At 39.8% G+C, this 23,828-nt stretch overlaps 1 protein-coding gene across 3 annotated transcripts; it reads right to left on the bottom strand.

Moving 5' to 3' along the window:
• Positions 1 to 960: 960 nt before the first annotated feature.
• On the bottom strand, positions 961 to 7,643 carry LOC135666078 (probable protein phosphatase 2C 59). 3 transcript variants are annotated; one of them, XM_065177597.1, is made up of 9 exons: positions 7,014 to 7,641; positions 6,415 to 6,542; positions 6,096 to 6,194; positions 5,847 to 6,005; positions 3,336 to 3,423; positions 3,168 to 3,259; positions 2,976 to 3,054; positions 2,711 to 2,868; positions 961 to 1,833 (listed from the first exon to the last, which is right to left on the bottom strand). In XM_065177597.1, the coding sequence occupies exons 1-5, from the start codon at positions 7,079 to 7,081 to the stop codon at positions 3,365 to 3,367; spliced, it is 513 nt and encodes a 170-aa protein (XP_065033669.1). In that variant the 5' UTR covers positions 7,082 to 7,641; the 3' UTR covers positions 961 to 1,833; positions 2,711 to 2,868; positions 2,976 to 3,054; positions 3,168 to 3,259; positions 3,336 to 3,364. The 3 variants fall into 3 exon arrangements, with proteins under 3 accessions (XP_065033669.1, XP_065033668.1, XP_065033666.1); XM_065177596.1 differs by lacking the exon at positions 961 to 1,833 and having other exon boundaries at positions 2,542 to 2,868; XM_065177594.1 differs by lacking the exons at positions 961 to 1,833; positions 2,711 to 2,868; positions 2,976 to 3,054; positions 3,168 to 3,259; positions 3,336 to 3,423 and having other exon boundaries at positions 3,430 to 6,005; positions 7,014 to 7,643.
• Positions 7,644 to 23,828: the final 16,185 nt, after the last annotated feature.

Raw genomic sequence — 23,828 nt, 5'->3', positions numbered from 1 at the left:
GTTCGTTCAACCTTCTAAAGCCCTTGTTTTCCCCCTCTCCCTCTTTTCTCTTGTGCACGCAAGGTGCTCGCTGAATTGCTTGTAAAGCTTCCCCTTTTCGCGAGATGTCGGGACTTGTCCGCCGCTCGTTCTTTCGAACTAATCAACTTTATTCTTTTACAGGTCCTTCGGGACTTGCGAGAGGTTACAAGTGGGCTGATCCTCGCGGAGCAATATCGCAAGGGCGAAGCGCGACTTAGGCAATGCAAGCTAAGTTCGCGTCTTTGCCGCAAAGGTGACCCGCGACTTAGACAACGCAAGCTAAGTTCGCGTCTTTGGCCGCAAGGATGCCTCACGCCTTAGGCAATTCCAGCTAAGGCCGTGACACTATGTCACTTGCTAAGATTGCAGCTTTTAATTGCCATCCATGTGGTCACTCCCTCCATCACATTATGATACCAGCTCCATATGTTCTGCCATCTCCTACATTTACTTACTGTACACATGAATTAATAACTTGGATCTCAAACTGTACCCAGCTCTCACCCACATTAGGTTGATTTCTGCAGAGGAAACGAAAGAAACATTGCAGAAACAGGACCAGCTATTGGACACTATTCGTTCTCATTTGGCACCCTAAAGAAACAAATATTGGTGATTCGTTAGCCTGCAATCTTCGTAAGGTGTGTCTTCCTAGGCCATAAAAGTTAAAATTATGGTGCCCTTTCTACAGGAATCTCTTCCTTCTACCTGCTGGATTCTTAACAAGATGCAGAAATTTAGAAGGGTTGTGAGGTACTGTCTGATCTAGAATCATGTGATATACCTTAACTTCCCATCTGTCTCTGCACAGACACTGATGGACCGTAACAACTATTATGAGGGAATTCCACAAGTTTGCATCCCAAGACACAGTAAGTAATTTGGGTTCCTCGACGGTGTTAGATTGCAGAACGACTAAAAGCAAGAACCCAAGAGAACTGTCCGATATATGTACACATTGCAGCATGATGTGGAGGACAGTTCTCCTCATGTTACACAAAGTGCTTGATGGTCTTTGTTTCGTCTAAGGAAGAAAAGAAAACAATAAAAGGAAATAAAATCTTTTACCAGGCACACGGGAAAACAGAAGGGGAACAGAAGGAGTTACAGGAGATTGGTGAAGAAACTTCAGATCAAACTACACGAATTCTCTTCTTGGGAGGGAGAGGAAGGAAGACCGAGGTAAGATCGGGAGTAACGGCGTGGAATTCCATGGAAGGAGCCGGCGGTACCCTCTTCGCCGGCTTCGGCTTTCTCTTCGCCGGCGTACAAACAAGGACGGGCTTGAGAACGGTCTCTTCCGCCTTTTGGTGTGACGCACTCTTCCTCTTCGGTTTCGGCAGCATCGGGACGGCCTTCCACGGGCTTGTCCCGCGTCGGCGCAGTCTTTATGGGCGGAAGCAGAGGCAATTCACCTACGACGACGACGACCGCCTCGGAGCCCATGGCTGCGGAGATCAAGAACTGAAGACGAAGGCAGTGGAGGCCACAGGATTCCCTTGAGAGGAGCAAAGAGAAGCACACCTCACAAGGTGGTCGGCTCGGAGAGGAATCCTTGTGGTGGAGGAGAAGAGGAGAAGAAGCTGAGCAGCAAATTTGGAGGGAGAGGGAAGGGCGAAGGAGTAAATTGGAGGAGCGAGGCAGCAGCTTCGACGTTGTGGCATCTCTACGGCTGTCCTCGACAAAAGAGAAATGCCAGGATCCACGTCTTAACGCCGCTTTCGGCACCCTCCTCCATTTCCCCGGTGAACCAACTTTTCGTCTCCTTTTTTCTGTTCTCGCTGCTCTGCTGAAAGCGTCGTCGGCAGTGGGCTGCGGACGACAACAAAGCATTAAATAACCGGTTAGTGTGGAGAGAGAGAGAGAGAGAGAGAGAGAGGCACCATACTCGATCAACTTGTTCATTCCATCGGTCGTTGTCCCCAACTCCATTAGCCTTCTTTTGGTTTATTTTTCTCTTCCTTTTTTTTGTGTCCGAGTCAAGAAAGGTTGTGTCGACAACAGACGAGGAGAATATGAAGGCTAAGGTAGACTCTTTTGCACGAGGCAAACTGTGTAGGGTTAATAAAAAGTAACTTCGATGTTCCTATCCTTCTTGGATGCCATGGGACCTATAATTTTTGTTAATGGGCGCAAACAACAAATTAATAGGTTAGATTCTATTCTATTCTATTCTATTCAAACACATCCGCGCATCTGCCACGCTAGATAAGACATGGGCATGACCCTTTGATGGATCAATCACGAAGAATGGTTATACGGCTTTACCTTTGAATCTACGTCAAAATGGTCAAAGTTACCATGGAAACTATCACAATCAAACTCCACTATGTATCATTAGACACTTCAATTCTGTATCCATGTGAAACTAATCTTCCTGCCAACATTTATAATACAAACTCAATAAGAGACCTTCTTTCATGGGTCTCATTTTGCTTTCATAGGGGGCATATCAAAATTGTTCCTTGAGGCTTAAATTACCAAACTTGAGCTACTTTAATTGCAGGAGTAAATTCCAAATGGTAAAAATGGTATGTATATATAAACGACTATTCAGGAAGAAATTTAGGCACTCTAACCAAACAATCTTATTGATTATTCTAACAAAAGTGAAAACAGCATGATACAGACTCCACTAAACCATTACAGATAACAAAGCGATAACAAAGATCAAGCAGACAATTTGTACCTATTGCTGCTCGGTTGTGTTATCAAGGCTAGCCAAGAAACTGTACCACGACACCAAGTGATGTTGTCAGAACTACCCCTTTGATAGGCCTCCTGTAACAGTTTCTTTGCTGCTTGTTCTGGATCTTGTAGGGGTTTGACAATAGCTACCACCGCCTCCTGAATTTGGAACCAAATGAAAAAGAAAGGGTTCAATCTTCGGAGATGATATTTCAGGTACCTACTTTTTTTTTTGTTTTTTGTTATTTTCTTCTTTTAAAGTATACCTCATTCGTTCGTGACAACATCCCACAATCAGTCACTTGCAAGGATGAGGAATTCGAGAGATCCATCAACCGCTTCCACCTGCATTCAACAGTAGTCGAAGCAGTCAAAGGCATTACTGTCAGATGATGATATGTCTCGAGTCTTGAAGACAATAACATTGTAGGAATAAAGTGATAGGTCAGAGATCAAACATGAATTTCTGGATCTGCGACAACAAACTGTTTCAGGTGCCTATCACCAAATGCACGAGAAACGGCAAGAACACCACCGACACGCCATGTCCCTGCAGTTACAGTTGATCAGTATTTATATAACGAAATGATCTAAACTGATAAAAAATGATGGAGGAGATCAAGTACCAGCCCACATTACAAAGCCCCCAGCATCCTCAATCCTTTGCTCTCTCATCTGTTTGGTCAGGCTTGTGATCCCTTGAGACAGCTATAGCTGCAAAAGTTACAAAAAATAGCGTGAGCCGAGTTCCTAGTAAAGAACTAAACTTTTAAGAGGCTCAATCAATAATTCAATACAAGATTCTGGTGATTGTATTCTATTTCAGATACTGAATTTGTTAAAAACAGAACCTTCAAGCACATCCAGAGAAAATCATCTCCATATTATCACCATCAAAATAGAGTGATTGGTTTAATTATGAGAGCTCACATCAACCAAGTACCACAACAGGTTGATTTGCCAGGTCTCTGTTGTTCAAAGTACCAAGAACTGGCTTTTGACCATGATGCACGAGGGACAAAAGGTTTCTTTCTCTAAATTACCAAGCAATCAGAAGAATTGCCGTTGCAATCTACTGCACAAACTAGAAGCAAAACTTACCATATGGGGAACAAAAGACTTTTTTCTCTAAATTATGAAGCACCCAGAAGTTCGTTTGGTCAACTACTCTATCATGATCAGAAAATTGCTTTTGCAATATATTGTAAGAACCAAGAAACAGAACTTGCAAGTAAAATGGGTGCTCTACAAGAAATTGGCACAACTGTTTGCCTCAGAAAAGGACTTGTTGCAACTGATGCCACTGAAAAACCAAGAATCAGATGTTTGTATCAAGAGGTTCATAGAATACATAAACTTTTGTATTAATTGAGCACAAGTTGAGATGCCAAACTCGATTTAACAAAGAAAAAGTGGGAAAAAAAAAACAACGAAAATTAGAACCACAAGCAGCTTTTAATATGCTAAATAAAAAGTCTTTATTAGTTACAATTTTCAAGATAACTGGATCGAGTGATGCAACAAATTCTAGATTGATTTTTCGACCCAATCAATTGAAATGAGAAGAGATTGCATGGATATCTTATAAAGAATACAGAACAACCTCAACGGGCATAAGAACAAACATAAACAACAGGATTCAATGACAACAAGTATGTCAACAGCACCACACAGTACTGTTTATTGCCATTCATAAATCAATCAGAAATTTGAATCTAGTTAGAAGGCAATAATCTCAAACTAAAGATGACCACATATAGTAATTGAACCATGAGATGAACAAATGGGCAAGCAAACATCCAAACAAAAGCAAATGGTAGATCACGGATAATGATTATGGAAATATGTAAAATGTTAAATACCAAGCTCTACATACATGAGGGATGATTTTTGATAAAAAATATGTAAATTTGGCAAGAAAAAATAATGGAGACACAATAATATCTACCTAAAGTTCCATATAAAAAATATATTCTTTAACACTGAACAAAACAAATAATGGAGAAATATGCTTATGACAAGCTTCAGGATTAAGGAAACATCAACTTCCATTGTCATCCTGTTTTGTCATTGGCGTGAATAGTTAAACTCCCGATCGTCGAAGTCTACGATTAGATGGTTTTGACAAGGGTCAATTCCAGAATGCAAGAAATATAACCAACAAAATGTGGACTGGAGGATAAAAGACCGTAGAATAATAAATCACACCAATAAAAATCCCATTTGTAGATTCCAAGACATGTCATACATCTAAAGTGGTACCAAAACCTACTATGTACAGCGCTAAATGGAAAGTTTCATCAAGGAACAACACTCAAGCGATGAACAAAAAATAGTTCTTAGATCATACATTAAAGACAAGATAACATGACTAAACTATTAGTATACAATTTCACCAAAAGTATGTAGCTATGAAACCACTGTAGCATCGATAAGTCATAAAGACATTAAGTGCAATGGCTTATAGAAGTAGCATAAAAAAGTGATTATTATTCTTTAAATAATGCTGTGTAAAAATTGGATAACTTAATATTAAGTTTCCAATCCTGTTTAACTTGCTAGTAAACTATTAATCTTCAAATCTCATTTCAAAAAGAGTACATGCAATACGAGAGCGTAATGAACTTTAGCACCTCATCCATCATCAACAATTTAAATCCTCATTTATCACCATAAGTGTGCAGTTTCAGCCATTTCTGAAGATTTTTTCGCAGGTTCAATTCTCCAATTTCAGGCTTAAATTCTGTGAATCCAAACAGGAATATGTTCTCTTTCTCCTTCCTGTCTATACTTTTTTATATTACTATATTTTTGAAGAATCTGAAACTATATGATTATTTGTTTCAATGTGTTCAGTACACCAGAGACACACAGAGCTACTATAGCATTTGGCAGGATCAAGAGAAGGCCAAAAAACTTTGTTGGTCTAGAACCTACATATATCCTAAGAACCTAGATGTCACTGGTGTCACATTCTAAATATTGCTCTTAAATAGGTTGGGTTGTCAGAATACAGTTAGTAAAAAAAAATGCAGTAAACTCCATCTAAATTGAGCCGGTTTAGTTCTAGATTAAGTACAGAAATCCGTTACACATAATTGATGATAAGAGAACTGATTTAAGGATGAGGGGCCTACCATCTCCTCCTCTACATATGACAGCTCTAGAGTCCCCAACATTTGCAACGAGCAAACGATCACCAACAAGGACAGCTGTTGATGCAGTTGAACCCGCCTCTCGGTTCTGGCTGTTCTCAGATTTCAAAAATTCTGCGTCCGTGTGGTTGTATGCATCAGCTGAAGGTAACAGCACAGATGAATTTCATAAGCCAAATATTATTGTTCTCTAAAAGCTCTTTCATAGTACAAAATGCAAATCAGCACCACCTATAGCTGATTTTGTATCGGTAATGAACTTTGGATGCCTGAGTAAGTTGCTGAAGAGGTTTTGTTTAACATACTCTGCTACTTGGGCACCGCCATGACCTACATAACCACTCATCAAAGCATCAAAGTCTAACGTTAGGATATTGAATGTATAAGCAACTCTCCACGAGAGAAATTTACCCTAGAAAAGGATTGAAAGAAGCAAGTTAATGAATGGGTTTTCTATGTCAGTTTTACCAAAAATTTGCAAATACAAAAAAAAAAAAAGATAAGACATTCTAAACATAACAAAGACAACAAAATACTGCAGAAATTTTACCATCAAAGACCCCAAACAAGCCAACAATTTCTCCATCAACGCTGTCAATTCGCGTCTCATAGAAGTCTTCCATCGAAGATCTTTTCCCCGGACAGCTTGCATACCCATAACCAAACTTCCCATCTTGACTGTCTTGAAAGAAATAAGCATGAGTTTTAATGTTAGATTGACACGCAAGAGTAGGATGTTTCTTTACAGCCTACTTTAGGCAACATATTCAACTGCAGATTCAAGAACCACAATTAACAGATAGGAAGCAGTTCTATGAGTTTATTCAGCGTAAAAGAACCATGTTTCCCATGTAAGTTCACACATCCATATCTGACGAACCATCTCATAACTTGTTTGTCAATTATTAAGGATCTAACTTATATTGAATTATTAAGGAATAAACGACTGTTTATACATAAAAAATAAATAAATAAATAAATCTCTTCCAATAACTAGCTAGTTTGTCTTCGAATTAGAACTCAAAATATATGAAGCGAATGCTAGCATAAGATCAGCTCGAAAATCGCACGAGATACGAAACATAAACAAATCTAGAAAAGAATATCGTAAGCCTTAATACGACTTCACAAGGAATAAACGAACGAGACCTGAGTCCTCCCCCGCTGACCGGAGCACCGTCTGCTTGAAGCCCACTGATGGAGTTCAAATACCCCATCTTCCCTCCGAAATATTCGCCCCCCAAACAAAGATCAAAGTGAGGGAAGATCCCACCGAAACCACCGAAACAAGAAGGCCGATCCAATCAGCCTGGAAAGAAACCCATGCCCGATTTCCTCACACTCGAATCAGCCGTCGATCCCCACCGCGACCAAATTCACCCCCTGCAATCGACATCCGATACCCCCTCCCCCCCACAAACGTTTACCACGTCGATCAACGGAAGCAATCTCGAACTCCAAAAAGAAAAGAGGGCAGATGAAGAGATCCTTCACCGAGAGACAGAGAGAGAGAGAGAGAGGAGACGCCGAGCACTGGTTTCGATCGCTGGCAACGGGGAAGAAACGTCGAGGGAGGAAACAACGGATTAATGGTGGGGGGTAGGCGGTGGGTTTTGAGTAGAAGTTAAAATGTATGAATGGATATGCTTAGGTCTCCATTTGGTACCGAAAATAAATAGATAAATAAATACACATGTCTCAAGAAAAATAACTTTAATTGAGCGTTAAAGTATAATTAATTAAGTTTAATTGACTAAATCGAAGATCTAATTAGCAATATATGAGCATACATAACAATGCTATAATAACAATCAAAACTTAAAAGGACAAAAAATGGTTGTAATAAATCATACATTTGTGTGTGAGAGGTCACTTCTATCTTTCCTTTGCGTGCTTGCATTGCTTAAGTGGTTGCCATCACGTAACCGCATGCCATCGTTATACTTGTCGCTTGTTTGGGTGTTCTTTTCGATGCATGATTATTCCATTTCTTATGAGATATATATATATATATCGGGAGGAAGCATAATATAATGCAGCTTAATTCCCGATGGAATTAACGTGATGAACACCGACATTTTCTCGAGCATAGTATATTAACATGATAGAGCTTTTTTTCTGGGGGATTACCGATGAAATCCATGTGGGGAAGACGAGCACGTCGTTGACTTCGATCGGAAGCTGTGGCGAGGATCGAAATGACTCAGGCAGTTGGCAAGTCAACGCCTCAATCCACCAATTTTTAGTGAGGATGAATGCGATGCAAATTCCCTGTTGCATTAATTTGGTGGTATTATATATAAACACAACAATTTTCATATTTATTGACTCGGTCAATCTCTGTAAGTCGATTGTCATTTGCCCCTCGAACAGCAATTTAATGCATATGAATGTGAGGGAATTCTCTCTTTTTTTTTTTTCTCCATAAAAGAGTCTCACGTTTTCAGAAATTTTCCGACATCAATTTTTTTTTTAACCTAATACCGATTACAATATTTTTAATACGATGTTATAGTATTTTAGTAATACCCAAAAAATAATATAATATAATATATTTATAAATATAATTATTTTGAAAATATTATTTTTTACAGTATTTTTATTTTATGTTATAGTATTTTTCATAATATAAAATATTATAACTATATTTTTTATTGCATTGACGATTGTTTCTTAGTATTACTGAAAATACTATAATTGGATCGATTCATCCAACTAGTCCACAGAAAAAGGAAAAAAAGAAAAAAAAAAAAAAGGGTAGATAATTGGATATTTCAAGGATTAAGCAAAAAATTAAGCGCTATTAAAAATCTGAAAAATGAGAAGTTTCTTTTTTTAAAATCAATATGTGTATATATTGATTTATATGCTAAGTAAGCGGTGGTGGTTCGCTCGCCCGCGGCACCTCCCTTACGGCTTTCTTATTTAAGTTTCCGCGTCCCACCACCGTGCTTGTATGTATATATATACACATGTTCTTGTCATCCTCTGCGTCTTCTATCGACACAACTTTCTTCTTTAAGGACCGATTACCATATTCATAAACTCTGACCATGAAACTATATATATTTCATATTTATTGTATTAAAATAAAGTGAAAAAAATATCATTCTTCATATATTTTTATGAAAATGATAAATAGTAATTACATTTAAAATTACCATTTGAGATATCATATGAAAACCTCAGTAAGACATTATCCATGATGATAGGGGTAATAATGGCGACATGACGTGTCACGACGACTGCCCCACCTGGGCGCCACTCTGCCCAATGAGGAAGGCAATAACGCTGACTCGACACGCGCTGACGTCATCCACTATCAGGCAACGACTTCCGACCCCGTGCACTTGACCACGACAGGAGAGGACGACGACCGACCCTCGCCCATACCCTGCGACAGTCCGGTTCTCCACGCAACGTTAGTAACAGCGTCAGACGTCGTCAGAGGTACGATCCTGCCTCCCACAGGCGGGCACATCAGGTAACGCTAAACTACCCTATAAATACCCCCGAGTTCTAAACGAAAGGGGGGACTTCTCCACGGCAGAAAACTCCCTTCCACATCATCTGACTTGATCGTCGGAGGGGTCGGGCCGAGCTTCCGACCCGACCTGTATGCAGGAACGAAGGCAAGGTCGCATCTCCCAGTCACCACGACGAGGCTTCACCCCCCACGCTACGTCCCATTCGGACCGCCGTGACCGGCCACCCCAGTTGTCCCGAGGAGCGCCGCGTCGGATCCCCGCGCATTCGGACCCGAACCAAGCCGCGTCGGCCCCGAGGCCACGGCATACAGTTGTTCCCCGTAACATTTTGGCGCTAGAAGGAGGGCATACTGCCCGAGACCTCCTCGGCCACAGCCTACCCGAGACCTCCTCGGCCACAGCTTGCCCGAGACTTCCTCTGCGCGGCCTGCCCGCCTAAGTAGCTCCTCGGCCACTGCCTGCCCGAGAGCTCCTCGACCCCATGCTGCCCGAGACCACTCCTGCGCGGCCTGCCCGCCTGAGGGGCCTACCACCCCTACAACCAAGCCCAACTTGACCGACGAACCACTACTTGAGGTTCCTCGGCCACCCAGAGCCACCACTGCACATCCAACCCTCGTCAATTGTCAAGCTCCATGATTCCCACACCCCTGGCAATGAACCGGCCTTCGCCCGACAGAGACGGTTCCTTAGAACCGAAGCCATGCCTCGGACTCGCCTTACGGCAACCGACGCATAACTTCCATTGGGGGGGGAATATGATGAGGGTAATAATGGCGATAAGACTCGGGCTGACGTCAGCTGTCTCGGATGACGCATCGCCCCTCGGTTGACCTGACAACACCTGGTCAAACAAGACCAGAACGCCAACCGAGGCACGTCACTATCCTACAGGAGCCCAGCCCCTCACGTGACGCCAACACTAGTGTCAGACGCTACCGGGAGTTCGATCCTGCTCCCTGCTAGCAGTCCTACGCACCACCTTCACTATAAAAACCCTTGCATGCCAAGGGAGAAAAGGAGGGAGAGGACAACACAAAAACACCCTCAAAACCACTCCACTCCACATCACTAACTTGATCGTTGGAAGGGTCAGGCCGAGCTTCCGACCCGACCTGTGTGCAGGAACGAAGACGAGGCGCCTCTCACCGGACGCACAGGCGAGGAGCCCCTTCCCAGAGGAAACGGCGACCCCCCTCCACGACCGAACCGACCCGAGCCGGCGACCTCTACAGTCCCGAGGAACCCCCCTGGGAGATCCCCGCCATTCGGACCCAGAACAAACCGCGTCGGCCCCGAGGCCACGGCGTAAAGTTGTTTGCACTAACACATGACATCTAACGTATCGAGAAAAAAAGAGGGAAAAGGAAGCAGAGGTTACTTGGTGTTCGGGGTTTTAGCATCATCCCATTTGAATCAAGATTTCGGTACTTTTTTTTGCCGGACAAGACTTCCTGAGATCTGACCACTGAATTAACCGACGATGAGTGATCTAATTATGAAGTTGCATGAGTTTTTTGCCTTTCCAAATCTAACTACAGATATAATTCCATTAAAGATTCTTATCTGTTGGGCACATAGCGCATTAGTTCAGCCCATAATGCTTTAATAACTCATAGCTCATATTAGTATTTTCTTTTCTTTTAACATAAATCCTAACTTTTTTAATCTAAACGTGTGCAGGTAAGGTTGAAAAAAGAGGACAATGACGATTGTGGACGAGGTTGAGAAGAAAAAAAAAAAAAGAAAGGAGAAACTGTAATATTGGCAATTAAGGGCAAAAAAAAAAAAAAAAAAAAGAGAGATGAAGATGAGAATAATGCAGAGGTTCCTTTTATGACTTAAAGCATGCGGTAAGTATTATTTAGTATGTTATATTTCTTTTTTTTCTTAAATTTCAAAGCATATGAATTCGTTGCCGACGTTGTATAGAGTGCAGATTGGTTATAGTTGCCGAATGACAAGATGTTGTTGCTCGACAGGGAACGCATGCATGCATGCATGCATATGAATCAACTAAACAATCCTCTTCTCTTTCAGGACATGTGAACTTTTTCTTGCACAACCTGTTTACTTTGCAGAACCTGTCTATGATATGTTATACCTTCTCGTAACAATTTTAATATTGTCTCCCAAGAAATCATTTCTTGCTGTTTCATTCACAATGGCAGAAAATTCTACTAACAGAAAACCCTCTATTTCATGATATTTAATCGTAGCATTGGACACATGAAAGACAAAAATTTTCATTCAACTTCTCTTCTCTTATCTACGAACAGTTCCTCTTCTTCACCGCATGGCCGAAGCGTATTAGAGTAAGGGATCAATAGTGGGTAACTGCATCCCAGCGATCCCAGCTTCTTGAGTTCTCCATCCTTTATATCATAGCTATATGCCTCGCTATCTACGGTGAAAACAAGTGACGTGGTCATCGCCACCTCTCTCAGCACGACGCAGCTCACGTTGGGGGGTTCCCTGAACCCTATCTGGCCCAAGCTCACCTCATGCACCCTTACCCATCCTGGCGGACCGTCGTTTGTCTTCCTCAGCAGCCACAGTCCGATCACCCAAGTACACATTTCGTAATGGATTAGGCACAGCGACTTCCCCTCCCACTTGCCTATTCCGATCGTGTCCAAGTAGGCGACGGCTGCTTCTTTCGGCAGAGGGATGATCTGCGTGCGCTCCTTCCTCACATCAAAGGCGACGACATAGTGGTCGATCCTCTCGTACGATTTCGAATGTGACGATGCCCAGAATACGACGTCGTCGCAGACCACCGGGTGCTCCAAATGTAGTTCCATCCGACCGAAGTCGAGTTCCTTGTCCATCGTCCACACCCTCGCAGACGAGTCATAGACCTGACAGCGGTGCAACGAGCTCCCTTCTGGGGTCCGTGAAAGGTAGACCAACTTGTAGCTTTTCGTCACCCCATCTCCATCGTTCATGAATCTCACCGCGATGCCGATGCCGCCCCATGTCCAATACTTGCTCGGCGGGGAGGGCAGCTGGCACCGAGTCCCACGGGCCGGGTTGTAGACGCATAAGGCATCATCTTTGTTATGCAAGACAAAGACGAGGCCACCCGCTGACCCAAGGATTACGACTTTCCTGTAGGACAAGAATTCGAGGCTGCTTCTGGGCACACCGGCGTAGGGGTCAATGAGGAAGAAGGGCCCAGGAATGTTGCGGATGTGGGGAAAGAAGCCGGAGATGACATTGTTGTGGTACGTCTGTGAAAGGAGAAAATGAGAATCTGATGAGAGCTGGCGAAAGGTCTTGCAAACAGAGAGGAGCCTAAAGAAGGTCTTTGCTGGGAGGTAGGAGAGGATCTCTGCCAGCAGGTTATCGGGAAGGGGACGACCGCTACTTCCGAGGTTGATGCTATGACTGCTATTGAGCATACCATCCATTCCAACCATCAGAGATTTGGAAAAGTACAACTGTCCATTATATAGAGAATAGAGAAGGCCGATGACTCTTAGTGTGAGAAGATATCGAACTTTCATCATCTGAAACTGAGAAATGTTTCGAGGACCGATTACCATATTCATGGACTCTTTCCATGAAATTATATATATATATATATATATATATATATATATATATATATATATATATATATATATGTATATATATATATATATATATATATATATATATATATGTATATTATATATATATATATATATATTCATATTTATTGTATTACATTAAAGCTAAAAACATATCATCTTCATATATTTTTGTGAAAATGACAATAAGTAATTACATTTAATATTACCATTTCAGACATCATATGAAAATAGTAGTTAATTATTAGATTTAGTGTGATCCTTCTAAGCACTCTCCTCTGTTAGACATTATCCATGATATCTAACTTGCCAAGTAAATGATAAAATTGATTTGAATTAAGAGCCTTAGTTATCACTAAGATCAATAGATAGTGAAAAGATCATTAAATTGCTCACGTTGCCTCTGATCACTACTTTTTCATAATTCAAATAAAGAAAATAATCATCTGAAAAAAAAAGCCATTTTTAGTTTCAAAATTTTCAGATAAACATAAGGATGCTAAAGATACAATAGTTGTGTGAGGGATTATTTTACTACTGATTTTGAATGTTTAAGGGTATTTTTAATTTATAGAATTGCTAATTTTTAAGGAATCTTGAAAAAAGAACATTCGACACTCGAGTAAATTGAAGACTTCCAAGTTAAGAATGCCAATATGAGCCTTAATTAAGAGTCTTAAGAATCAATCCACTTCAAACCATTTTTAGATAAATTAATTTGAGATGGTAGATTATGATACGAACAAAATGGACAAATGAGGGGTGACCATAACACCAAATCTTATCGCAATGTGACTTACATGAGTGTAGGACAAAAGCAAAATCCAATGTATTCGGGAAGATAGTGAGATTTGTTACAAGGATGATCAAATTAGGGTCGAAGTTGTGTCTTTTACTCCAATTTTTGGAATTAATCGATTGCTCAAACTTGGCCTACTCTACATATAATTTCTAATCTTAACTTTTCATACCCTTTGAATATAAGTAAATTTAAGATTTTCTAAGATCTATGGATTTTGGTAAAAAAGACTCGATCTAGATGACTACATAATTGAATTATTTAGTGGATGTTGGAATATCATAATGGTCCAACTGATTTTAATTTCATCATTTTCATCATAGGTGTATGCTTATTGATGATTGACTAAAGTTTTTCTTTTTCTTTTACTGATGCAAGACTCATAAAGTTATAAGTGGTTTTTAATCAATGTTATTATATAATTTAAATTATAAAATTCTTCCTAAAATCTTAATTGAACTTTTATTCCCCAAATTATCTCTCATGGGCAAACAATTTTTTACAATTAGCCAACGTTTAAGAGAATATTCTATCGACATAGGAGATTGTTGTTTTGGAGGTACAAATCTAGGGTAAAAGTCCTTTAGTGATAATTAAAATAAAAATTAAAAAAAAAAACTTATGATAAATTATTTATTATCCCTCGATATGCTTTCATTCATTCATTCTGAAAATTGACCTTAGAGCTATTAAAGTAGCGAACCTTTGTCTTTTTATATTTATGTCATTATTACCCAAGTTGTTACATAAATTCTAAACCATGATTCCTCCCCATAAAATGCTTATTTCTGATTTTGATTGTAAAATTTTACAGATTCAACGATAACTTGATGATTAGAATGTTATGTTGTCTATTCAAATGAGGTAACTAAATCAAATTATGCATGATGACCAATATACAATAATTTATCTTTGTTTCTTGGATAACGAGAAGCCGAAATGATGAATTTAGTCAGGAATATTTTATTTATATTAATTTTTTAGTTATAAATTGTTACATTATACAAGAAAGAATATTACCACATTTAGGATTTTTTTCATTGGATTATAACATCATTCCATATATCAAAAGTCAAATAAATAAATATCACATTATTAATATATATAAATAATAAATATTTATTATAATTTTTTATTTATCAAAATATAAATTAAAAGTAGTCATAGGTTTTATTTAGAAATATAGTGATACTAACTCAAAAATAACTCAAAAATAAAATTCAACTAGCCCTAGTTAAAGGAATATTTGTTCTCAATTGAAATTTGGTATAGTATTATTGGTTGGTTACTTTAAAATTTTAAAATAAAGTAAAAAAATTCCGTAATACGAGGAGGAACCTTTATAAGGCAACTATAAAATAAATATATATTCAAAAGTTAATCATCATATTGACATATATCAAATGCTTGAAGGCATACTCGGAGGAACCTTTATAAACTCACAATAGTGAATGAAAATAAATCCATATTACACTCCTAACAACATAAATAATAGTATCTCTTACTCGTCAAAGTAAGGACATGTTGTTGAATCTCGGATTTTGATGATGAAATCAATTGATGTGTTTGTGATCTAATATGCATTTAAGTAACGCAGGACTAGCTTCGATCATAAAAGGCAAATTGATTAAAGTAGGAGAAATCAAACGTTAGGCCAAAGAGAACATATTAGAAGATTGGACGTCGGCTGGAGGATCGATCGACGTGTCGGTAGAAGGCTTCGTGTCATGAATTTAGGCATCGGGTTGAAGGATCAGACTTTACGCCAAGGAGATTGGAAGTTGCAAGAATCAACATGTCGATTGGGCAATACATCGAAGGATTGGACGAAGTGTCAGATGAACCAATGACATGTCGGACAACATAGGATTCGCTTGTAATCGACTATGTCTAGATTGAGTTAGTTTAGAGTCTAATTGAGTCAATTTAGAATGTAATTAGGTCAACTCAATTAGGGGATAATTAGGCATAAGTTAGGGCTGAGTTGGGTCGAATGGAATACCCACTCAGCCACTTAGAACCATGCTAGGCAGTGGCACCACCCATGGTGGGTGATAGAACCACTTGAAGCTCAACCTCCGAGGAGGTCCAGTCGATGGTACCGCCCAAAGTTGGCAGTGGTATCATCGGCCATAAAAGCTATCAAGCGATGTTACCACTAGAGCCTAGTCTCCGAGGCTCTGTCAAGTGGTGGTACCGCCAATATCCTAAAAATTGAGAATGAGACACTTTTAGGCTTCAATTTTTAATCTGTTTGGAGCCTATAAATACCTTTATCATCCCTGTTCAGATCACACAAGAATTGAGAACAAAAACAAAGATAAATTCTGTTGTAATCTTATGAGAGTTCTCCTTCTATAGTCTAAGGTTGATTTTTATTTAAGAGAGGAGTAAGTGGGGGTGTAAAGGTTCTCTCCTCAACTTGTCAAAAAGAGAATTGAGTTGTACGGGTAGTTGATCTTCGGTAATGGAAGCCGGTGGTCTCAACGAAAGAGCAATCAGAAGTGGACGTAGATCACGATAACCGAACTACTATAAAAATCTGGTTTGAATTTACTTCTTACTATTTACCTTTATTGCAAACTAAATTCATACTTTCACTAAGCTTCCGTACGCTTTCCAAGTTAATATTTTTTCGATACGATTTTTCATCGAACAAAATTTTTAAAACCAGTGATTTTAACGAAAGCACTAATTCACCCCCCCTCTTAGTACCGACTCAATCATAACACACGTTCTATCCAATAATAGATATAATAACTATCCGATCGTCATGTCTTATAACCTGTTAATCCTCAAAGGGAATCACCCTACCTGTCCTTAGTAGGAAAATAAAATCGTCTTATAACATGTTATGTCTATATAGAAATGAAATAATACATTGAAACATTTAAAGTTATCTTTCAAATATCATTAATGTTAAATAACATCAATTAGCTATCAATCAACTTGTATTATAACTCAATGTTTCAATTGAACTCGATTTAACTAGAACCTAATTTAATCGATCTCTAATCCTCATTTAATCGATTTTGAGAAGAGGTTACTTGGTGTTCTGGGTTTTAGCATCATCCCATTTGATTCAAGATTTCGATACCTTTTCTTGCCGGACAAGACTTTCTTGACCACTGAATTGCTCAGAATTAACCGACGATGAGTGATCTAATTATGAATTTGCATGAGTTTTTTTTTTCCAAATCTAACTACAGATATAATTCCATTAGAGATTCTTATCTATTGGGCAGATAGCTCATTAGTTCAGTCCATAATGAGCTTTAATAACTCATAACTCATACTAGTATTTTTTTTTTCTTTTAACATAAATCCTAACTTTTTTTAATATAGACGTGTGGCAGGTAAGGTTGAAACAAAAGGACAATGAAGATTGTGGACGAGGTTGAGAAAGAAAAAAAAAAGAAAAAGGAGAACCTATAATATTGGCAATTAAGGGTAAAAAAAATAAGAGAAGAAAAAAAGAATGAAGATGAGAATAACTCAGAGGCTCCTTTTATGACTTAAAGGATGCAGTAAGTATTATTTAGTATGTTATATTTCTTTTTTTTCTTACATTTCAAAGCATTATTCGTTTTTGTACACTAATAGTATGTTATTCGTTGTCTCCTCTCTTGAAATCGAACAAATCCCAAAAAGTTATATAGACAAGATGTTGTCTATCTAAGATTGTATAGTGCAGATTGGTTATAGTTGCAGAATGACAAGATGTTGTTGCTCGACAGGGAACGCATGCATGCATGCATATGAATCAACTAAACAATCCTCTTCTCTTTCATGAACTTTTTCTTGCACAACCTGTTTACTTTGCATTATTAAGTCAAAGTGAATTTGTCTATGATATGTTATACCTTCGCATAACAATTTTAATATTGTCTCCCAAGAAATCATTTCTTGCTGTTTCATTCACAATAGCAGAAAATTCTACTAACAAAAAACCCTTTATTTCATGATGATAAGGCATATTTTGTATTCCCGTCACGTCACAACCTCTGTCGCATCACGCCCCCACCAAGTCGGCACGAGAGTACCTCCCTGCACCGGGTTGGGACCTATACCGAGATGCACTCCCTCGTCAAGTATCGTCCCGAAAAACTCGGGGCATTCCAGGCACGTTCCGTGCATTCCGGACGTGCGACCACACAAAGGTACCATCTCGCAACTTGAGGATCGTTCACCGTATCAAATCCACGTACGACCGATCCTCGCATAATAGTATAAAAGCCCTTGACCGACATCTGGCCATGGGATGACAAAAAAAGGGGAAAAGGTAACCACCAACTTATTCTACGAGGGGCCAAAGTTGGAAACCCGCCGACGAGGGCCTTATGTGCTGGAGCTCGATCGCCTCCAGAAGCGCGACCGCCCCGATCGAAGTGGCACCTTCCCGGAAGACGATGGTAGCGTCCCAACTTCCTGACGTAATCGACCTCAACACCTCGTCCCATCGATCGTGAACTCCCGACATTAACCTGTGGATCAAGACCCCATCGGCGACGACGCATCAGGTCACATTTAATCGCAGCATTGACACAAGAAAGATAATTTTTCATTCAACTTCTTTCTCTTATCTACGAGAATGTATACATAATAGGAAATACAAACAAAAAGAAGGTCTCTTCACGTTGTTTCGAACAGTTCCTCTTCTTCACCGCATGGCCGAAGCGTATTAGAGTAAGGGGTCAACGGTGGGTAAGGGCATTCCAGCGATGCCAGCTTCTTGAGTTCTCCATCCTTTATATCATAGATATATGCATCGCTTTCTACGGTGAAAACAAGTGACGTGGTCATCGCCACCTCACTCAGCACGATGCAGCTCACCTTTGGGGTTTCCCTGAAACCTAACTGGCCCAAGCTCACCTCATGCGCCCTCACCCATCCTGGCGGACCGTCGTTTGTCTTCCTCAGCAGCCACAGTCCGATCACCCAAGTACACGTTTCGTAATGCATTAGGCACAGCGACTTCCCCTCCCGCATGCCTATTCCGATCGTGTCCGAGTAGGCGACGGCTGCTTCTTTCGGCAGAGGGATGATCTGCGTACGCTCCTTCCTCACATCAAAGGCGACGACATACTGGTCGATCCTCTCGTTCGAGAACGAATGTGACGATGCCCAGAACACGACGTCGTCGCAGATCACCGGGTGCTCCAAATGTAGTTCCAACCGACCGAAGTCGAGTTCCTTGTCCATCGTCCACACCCTCGCAGACGAGTCATAGACCTGACAGCGGTGCAACTTACTCCTTACTGGGTGCCGTGAAAGGTAGACCAACCTGTAGCTTTTCGTCACCCCATCTCCATCGTTCATGAATCTCACCGCGATGCCACCCCATGTACAATACTTGCTCGGCGGGGAGGGTAGCTGGCACCGAGTACCACGGGCCGGGTTGTAGACGCATAACGCACCATCTTTCCTATGCAACACAAAGACGAGGCCACCAGCTGACCCAACGATTTTGCCTTTGCGGAACAAGAATTCGAGGCGGCTTCTGGGCACACCGGCGTAGGGGTCAACGAGGAAGAAGGGTCCAGAAAAGTCGCGGTCGTGAGGAAAGAAGCCGGAGATGACATTGTTGTGGTACGACTGTGAAAGGAGAAAATGAGAATCTGATAAGAGCTGGCGAAAGGTCTTGCAAATAGAGAGGAGCCTAAAGAAGGTCTTTGCTGGGAGTTAGGAGAGGATCTCTGCCAGCAAGTTATCGGGAAGGGGACGACCGCTACTTCCGAGGTTGATGCTATGGGTGCTATTGAGCGTACCATCCATTCCAACGATCAGAGATTTGAAAGAGTCCAACTTATTGTCCATTATATAGAGACAATAAGTAATATATATATATATATATATATATATATATATATATATATATATATATATATATATCATATTTATTGAATTATAATAAAGGGAAAAACATATCATTTTCATATATATTTTTATGAAAATGGCAATAAGTAATTACATTTAATATTATCATTTCAGACATCATATGAAAATGGAAGTTAATTATTAGATTTAGTGTGATCCTTCTAAGCACTCCCCTCTGTTAGACATTATCCATGATATCTAACTTGTCAAGTAAATGATAAAATTGATTTGAATTAAGAGTCTTAGTTATCACTAAGATCAATAGATAGTGAAAATATCATTAAATTGCTCACGTTGCCTCGGATCATTACTTTTTCCTAATTCAAATAAAGAAAATAATCATCTGAAAAAAGAAGAAGCCATTTTTAGTTTCAAAATTTTCAGATAAACATAAGGATGCTAAAGATAGAATAGTTGTGCGAGGGATTATTTGACTACTCATTTTGATTGTTTTAGGGTATTTTTAATTTATGGAATTGCTAATTTTTAAGGAATCTTGAAAAAAAGAACCTTTGACACTCGAGCAAATTAAAGACTTCCAAGTTAAGAATGCTAATATGAGCCTTAGTTAAGAGTCTTAACGATCAATCCACTTCAAACCATTTTTAGATAAATTAATTTGAGATGGTAGATTATGATTAGGATAAAATGGACAAATGCAGGGTGATCATAACACCAAATCTTATCCTACTGTGAATTACATGAGTGTAGGACGAAAGCAAAATCCAACGTATTTGGGAAGATAGTGAGATTTGTCACAAAGATGTTCAAATTAGGGTAGAAGTGGTGTCTTTTACTCCAATTTTTGGAATGAATCGATTGCTCAAACTTGGCCTACTCTACATATAATTTCTAATCTTAACTTTTCATACCTTTTGAATATAAGTAAATTTAAGATTTTCTAAGATCTATAAATTTTGGTAAAAAGACTCAATCTAGATGACTATACAATTGAATTATTTAGTGGATATTGGAATATCATAATGGTCCAACTGATTTTAATTTCATCATTTTCATCATAGGTGTATGTTTATTGATGATCGACTAAAGTTTTTTTTTAACCAATATTATTATATAATTTAAATTATAAAATTCTTCTTAAAATCTTAATTGAACTTTTATTCCCCAAATTATCTCTCATGGGCAAAATTTTTTTACAATTAGCCAATATTTAAGATAATATTCTATCGACATAGGAGATTATTGTTTCGAGGTGGTAAAGGTTCTTTAGTGATAATTAAAAAAACATATTAATTATCCCTCAATGTCCCAAACTTATTTATTATCCCTCCATATGCTTGCATCATTCATTCTAATTTAGTCGGGGCATATGAACTTTTTCTTGCACAACCTGTTTACTATGCGTTATTAAGTGAATTTGCCTATGATATGTTATACCTTCTCATAACAATTTTAATATTGTCTCCCAAGAAATCATTTCTTGCTGTTTCATTCACAATGGCACAAAATTCTACTAACAAAAAACCCTCTATTTCATGATATTTAATCGCAGCATTGGACACAAGGAAGACAACATTTTTCATTCAACTTCTCTTATCTTATCTACGAGAATGTATACATAATAGGAAATACAAACAAACAAAAAAAGTCTCTTCAGGTTGTTTCGAACAGTTCCTCTTCTTCACCGCATGGCCGAAGCGTATTAGAGTAAGGGATCAACGATGGTAAATGGCATTCCTGCAATGCCAGCTTCTTGAGTTCTCCATCCCTTATACTGTAGGTGTATGCATCTTCATGTGTGGCGAAAACAAGTAGCGTAGTCGTCGCCACCTCACACAGCATGGTGGACAGCACGTTGAGTGGTTTCTTGAACCCCATCCGGTCCGAGCTTATCTCATGCGCCGTCACCCAGCGTATCCCACCGTTGTTACTCTTCTCCAGCAGCTCTAGAGCGAACACCCGAGAAGACAGACGGTAATGAATCAGGCAAACCGACTTTCCCTCCCACTTGCCGATCCCAATGGTGTCGGAGGGATCGATGTTCATTCTTTCCGGCGGTCGGATGATCTGCGTGCACTCAGTCCTCAGGTCGAAGGCGACGACGTACGCATTAATCATCCTGCACGTTTCCCGCGCCGACACCCAGAATATGGTCTCGTCGTGGACCACCGGGTGATCCAAATCTATTGCGCCCCCTCCAAAGTCGAGACGCTTGTCCATCGTCCACTTCTTGGCCACCGAGTCGTAGACCTGGCAGCGGCGCAACGAGTACCACACCCAGGTTGATGAGAGGTACACCAGCTTGTAGTCTTTCGTCATGTCCCCATCGTTCATGAAGTTCACCGCGATGCCACCCCCCGGACACAAGTCCGAAGGTGCGCGTAGATGACACCGAGTCCTACGAGCCGGGTTGTAGACATATAAGCTACGGGTGGCCGCCCGGCGGTTGTCGTGCATGACGAAGACAAGGCCGTCAGCTGACCCAAGGATGAAGCCGTTGTTCTTGCTCAAGAATTTGCCAAAGGTTCTTGGCACGCCGGCGTAGGGGTCAACGAGGAGAAAGGAATTGAAGGCATTGCGGATCTTGACGAAGAATCCGGAGACGGCTTTGCAGAGATCTGATTGTGAATGGAGGAAATCAGACTTTTCCGAGAGCTCGTGGAAGGACTTACAGACAGGTTGGAGTCTGAAGAATGTCTTCGCGGGGAGGTAGGACAGGATCTCTTCGTGCAAGTCGTCGGGAAGCCGACAGCTTCCGGTTACGGGCTTCTCCTCACCCACGATGCCGATCTCGAGCGGAGGGTTCATCGCTGCAGCAAGAAATCTAGATTCGAAAACTGTATAAGAAATCTCACTGTGTATATATATACACACTTTAAACGTAGATATATATATATGTATCAAGATATACACATATCAATATATATATATATATATATATTTATATTTATATGTATATATCTATCTATCTATCTGTCTCTCTATCCCTCTCTGTCTACATATATATATATATATATATATATATATATAGAGAGAGAGAGAGAGAGAGAGAGAGAGAGAGATATAGATAGATATATACATATATATACATAGATAGAATATATATATATATATATATATATATATATATATATATATATATATATATATATATATATATATATATGTGTGTATATATATGTATATATCTATCTATCTATTTCTCTATCCTCTCTCTCTCTCTCTCTCTCTCTCTCTCTCTCTCTCTCTCTCTCTCTCTCTCTCTATATATATATATATATATATATATATATATATATATATATATCTATGTATATCTATCTATCTATCTATCTATCTTAACATTGGTCTTTTTTTTGACATGAGTTGAGTGCAACGCGAAGACACACACGTTGAAAGATGCATGCCTCGTTAGCAGCTCGTGTAGACGTTCTTCTCTTTATTTTGGTACTTCAACATCACCAAGAAATCATATTTTGGTCATATTGTCTATCTCTGCAAGCTATATGTGCTCATTATTGTTTCTGAGTTTCGTAAGCGATTTGTTTTTTTGTGATACATACATACATACATACTTTTTACCATTTATAAATAGGGATGTTTTTTGTTGGGGCCATACTCGACTGAAAATCCAATTGGGGTCTGAATCTGATAAGCTTTTGGATCCAAAATGAGGAGGACCCGTACCTAAGAAGATTCAGATCGGACATTCTAATTTATGTATCATCGGGTGGGTGAGATATAGGATCCATACTTGATCTTGTAATGTTAATGGATCCAAAATTTTAGGTTGGACTTCATATCTTGTATGGAGCCACGAGGGTTATGGGCATTCCTATCCCCATAAGACATGCAAACCACAGCAGATTTCCTTTTCTGCTTCATTCTTACGTGTGTTCGAAACAAGCATTCCTCCGTTGGAAGGCTAAACATTTATTTTCTCCCATTGGCATCCTCGCAGCCGGCGGTGTAATGGGATGTGTGAAGAGCGGCAGCCAGAAGTCATTAGTTGCCGGAGGGGTATCGGCTGCGTTATTGTGTCACGTGTACACCCAGCTTCCAGAACGACCTCTATACGCATCATCCCTGGGGTTAGGGGTTCTACCATGGCTATTCTGCTCAACACCGGCTATATCTATCTTTTTTCCCCCTTCTCCTTATGCTTACTTAACCTGCCTGTTTTACTTATCAGGTACGTCCGTGACTCTTCTAGCTGTAATGGGGTCTCGCAACAAGTAGTCTGGAAAGGTATTCCCTGCAGGTG

The sequence above is a fragment of the Musa acuminata genome, unplaced genomic scaffold (assembly GCF_036884655.1).
Source record: "Musa acuminata AAA Group cultivar baxijiao unplaced genomic scaffold, Cavendish_Baxijiao_AAA HiC_scaffold_1072, whole genome shotgun sequence".
In the NCBI taxonomy this organism is placed as follows: domain Eukaryota; kingdom Viridiplantae; phylum Streptophyta; class Magnoliopsida; order Zingiberales; family Musaceae; genus Musa; species Musa acuminata.
This window is presented reverse-complemented; position numbering and strand designations above follow the sequence as displayed.

What these genes read in the sequence shown, in the direction of transcription:
- LOC135666078 (XM_065177594.1), bottom strand. Translation starts at nt 7,081, where the DNA reads ATGGGGTATTTGAACTCCATCAGTGGGCTTCAAGCAGACGGTGCTCCG. An exon ending in GTCAGCGGGGGAGGACTCAG is followed by an intron (nt 6,543 to 7,013) that starts GTCTCGTTCGTT and finishes CTTTCAAGACAG; the next exon opens with TCAAGATGGGAAGTTTGGTT. An exon ending in CGATACAAAATCAGCTATAG is followed by an intron (nt 6,006 to 6,095) that starts GTGGTGCTGATT and finishes TGTTACCTTCAG; the next exon opens with CTGATGCATACAACCACACG.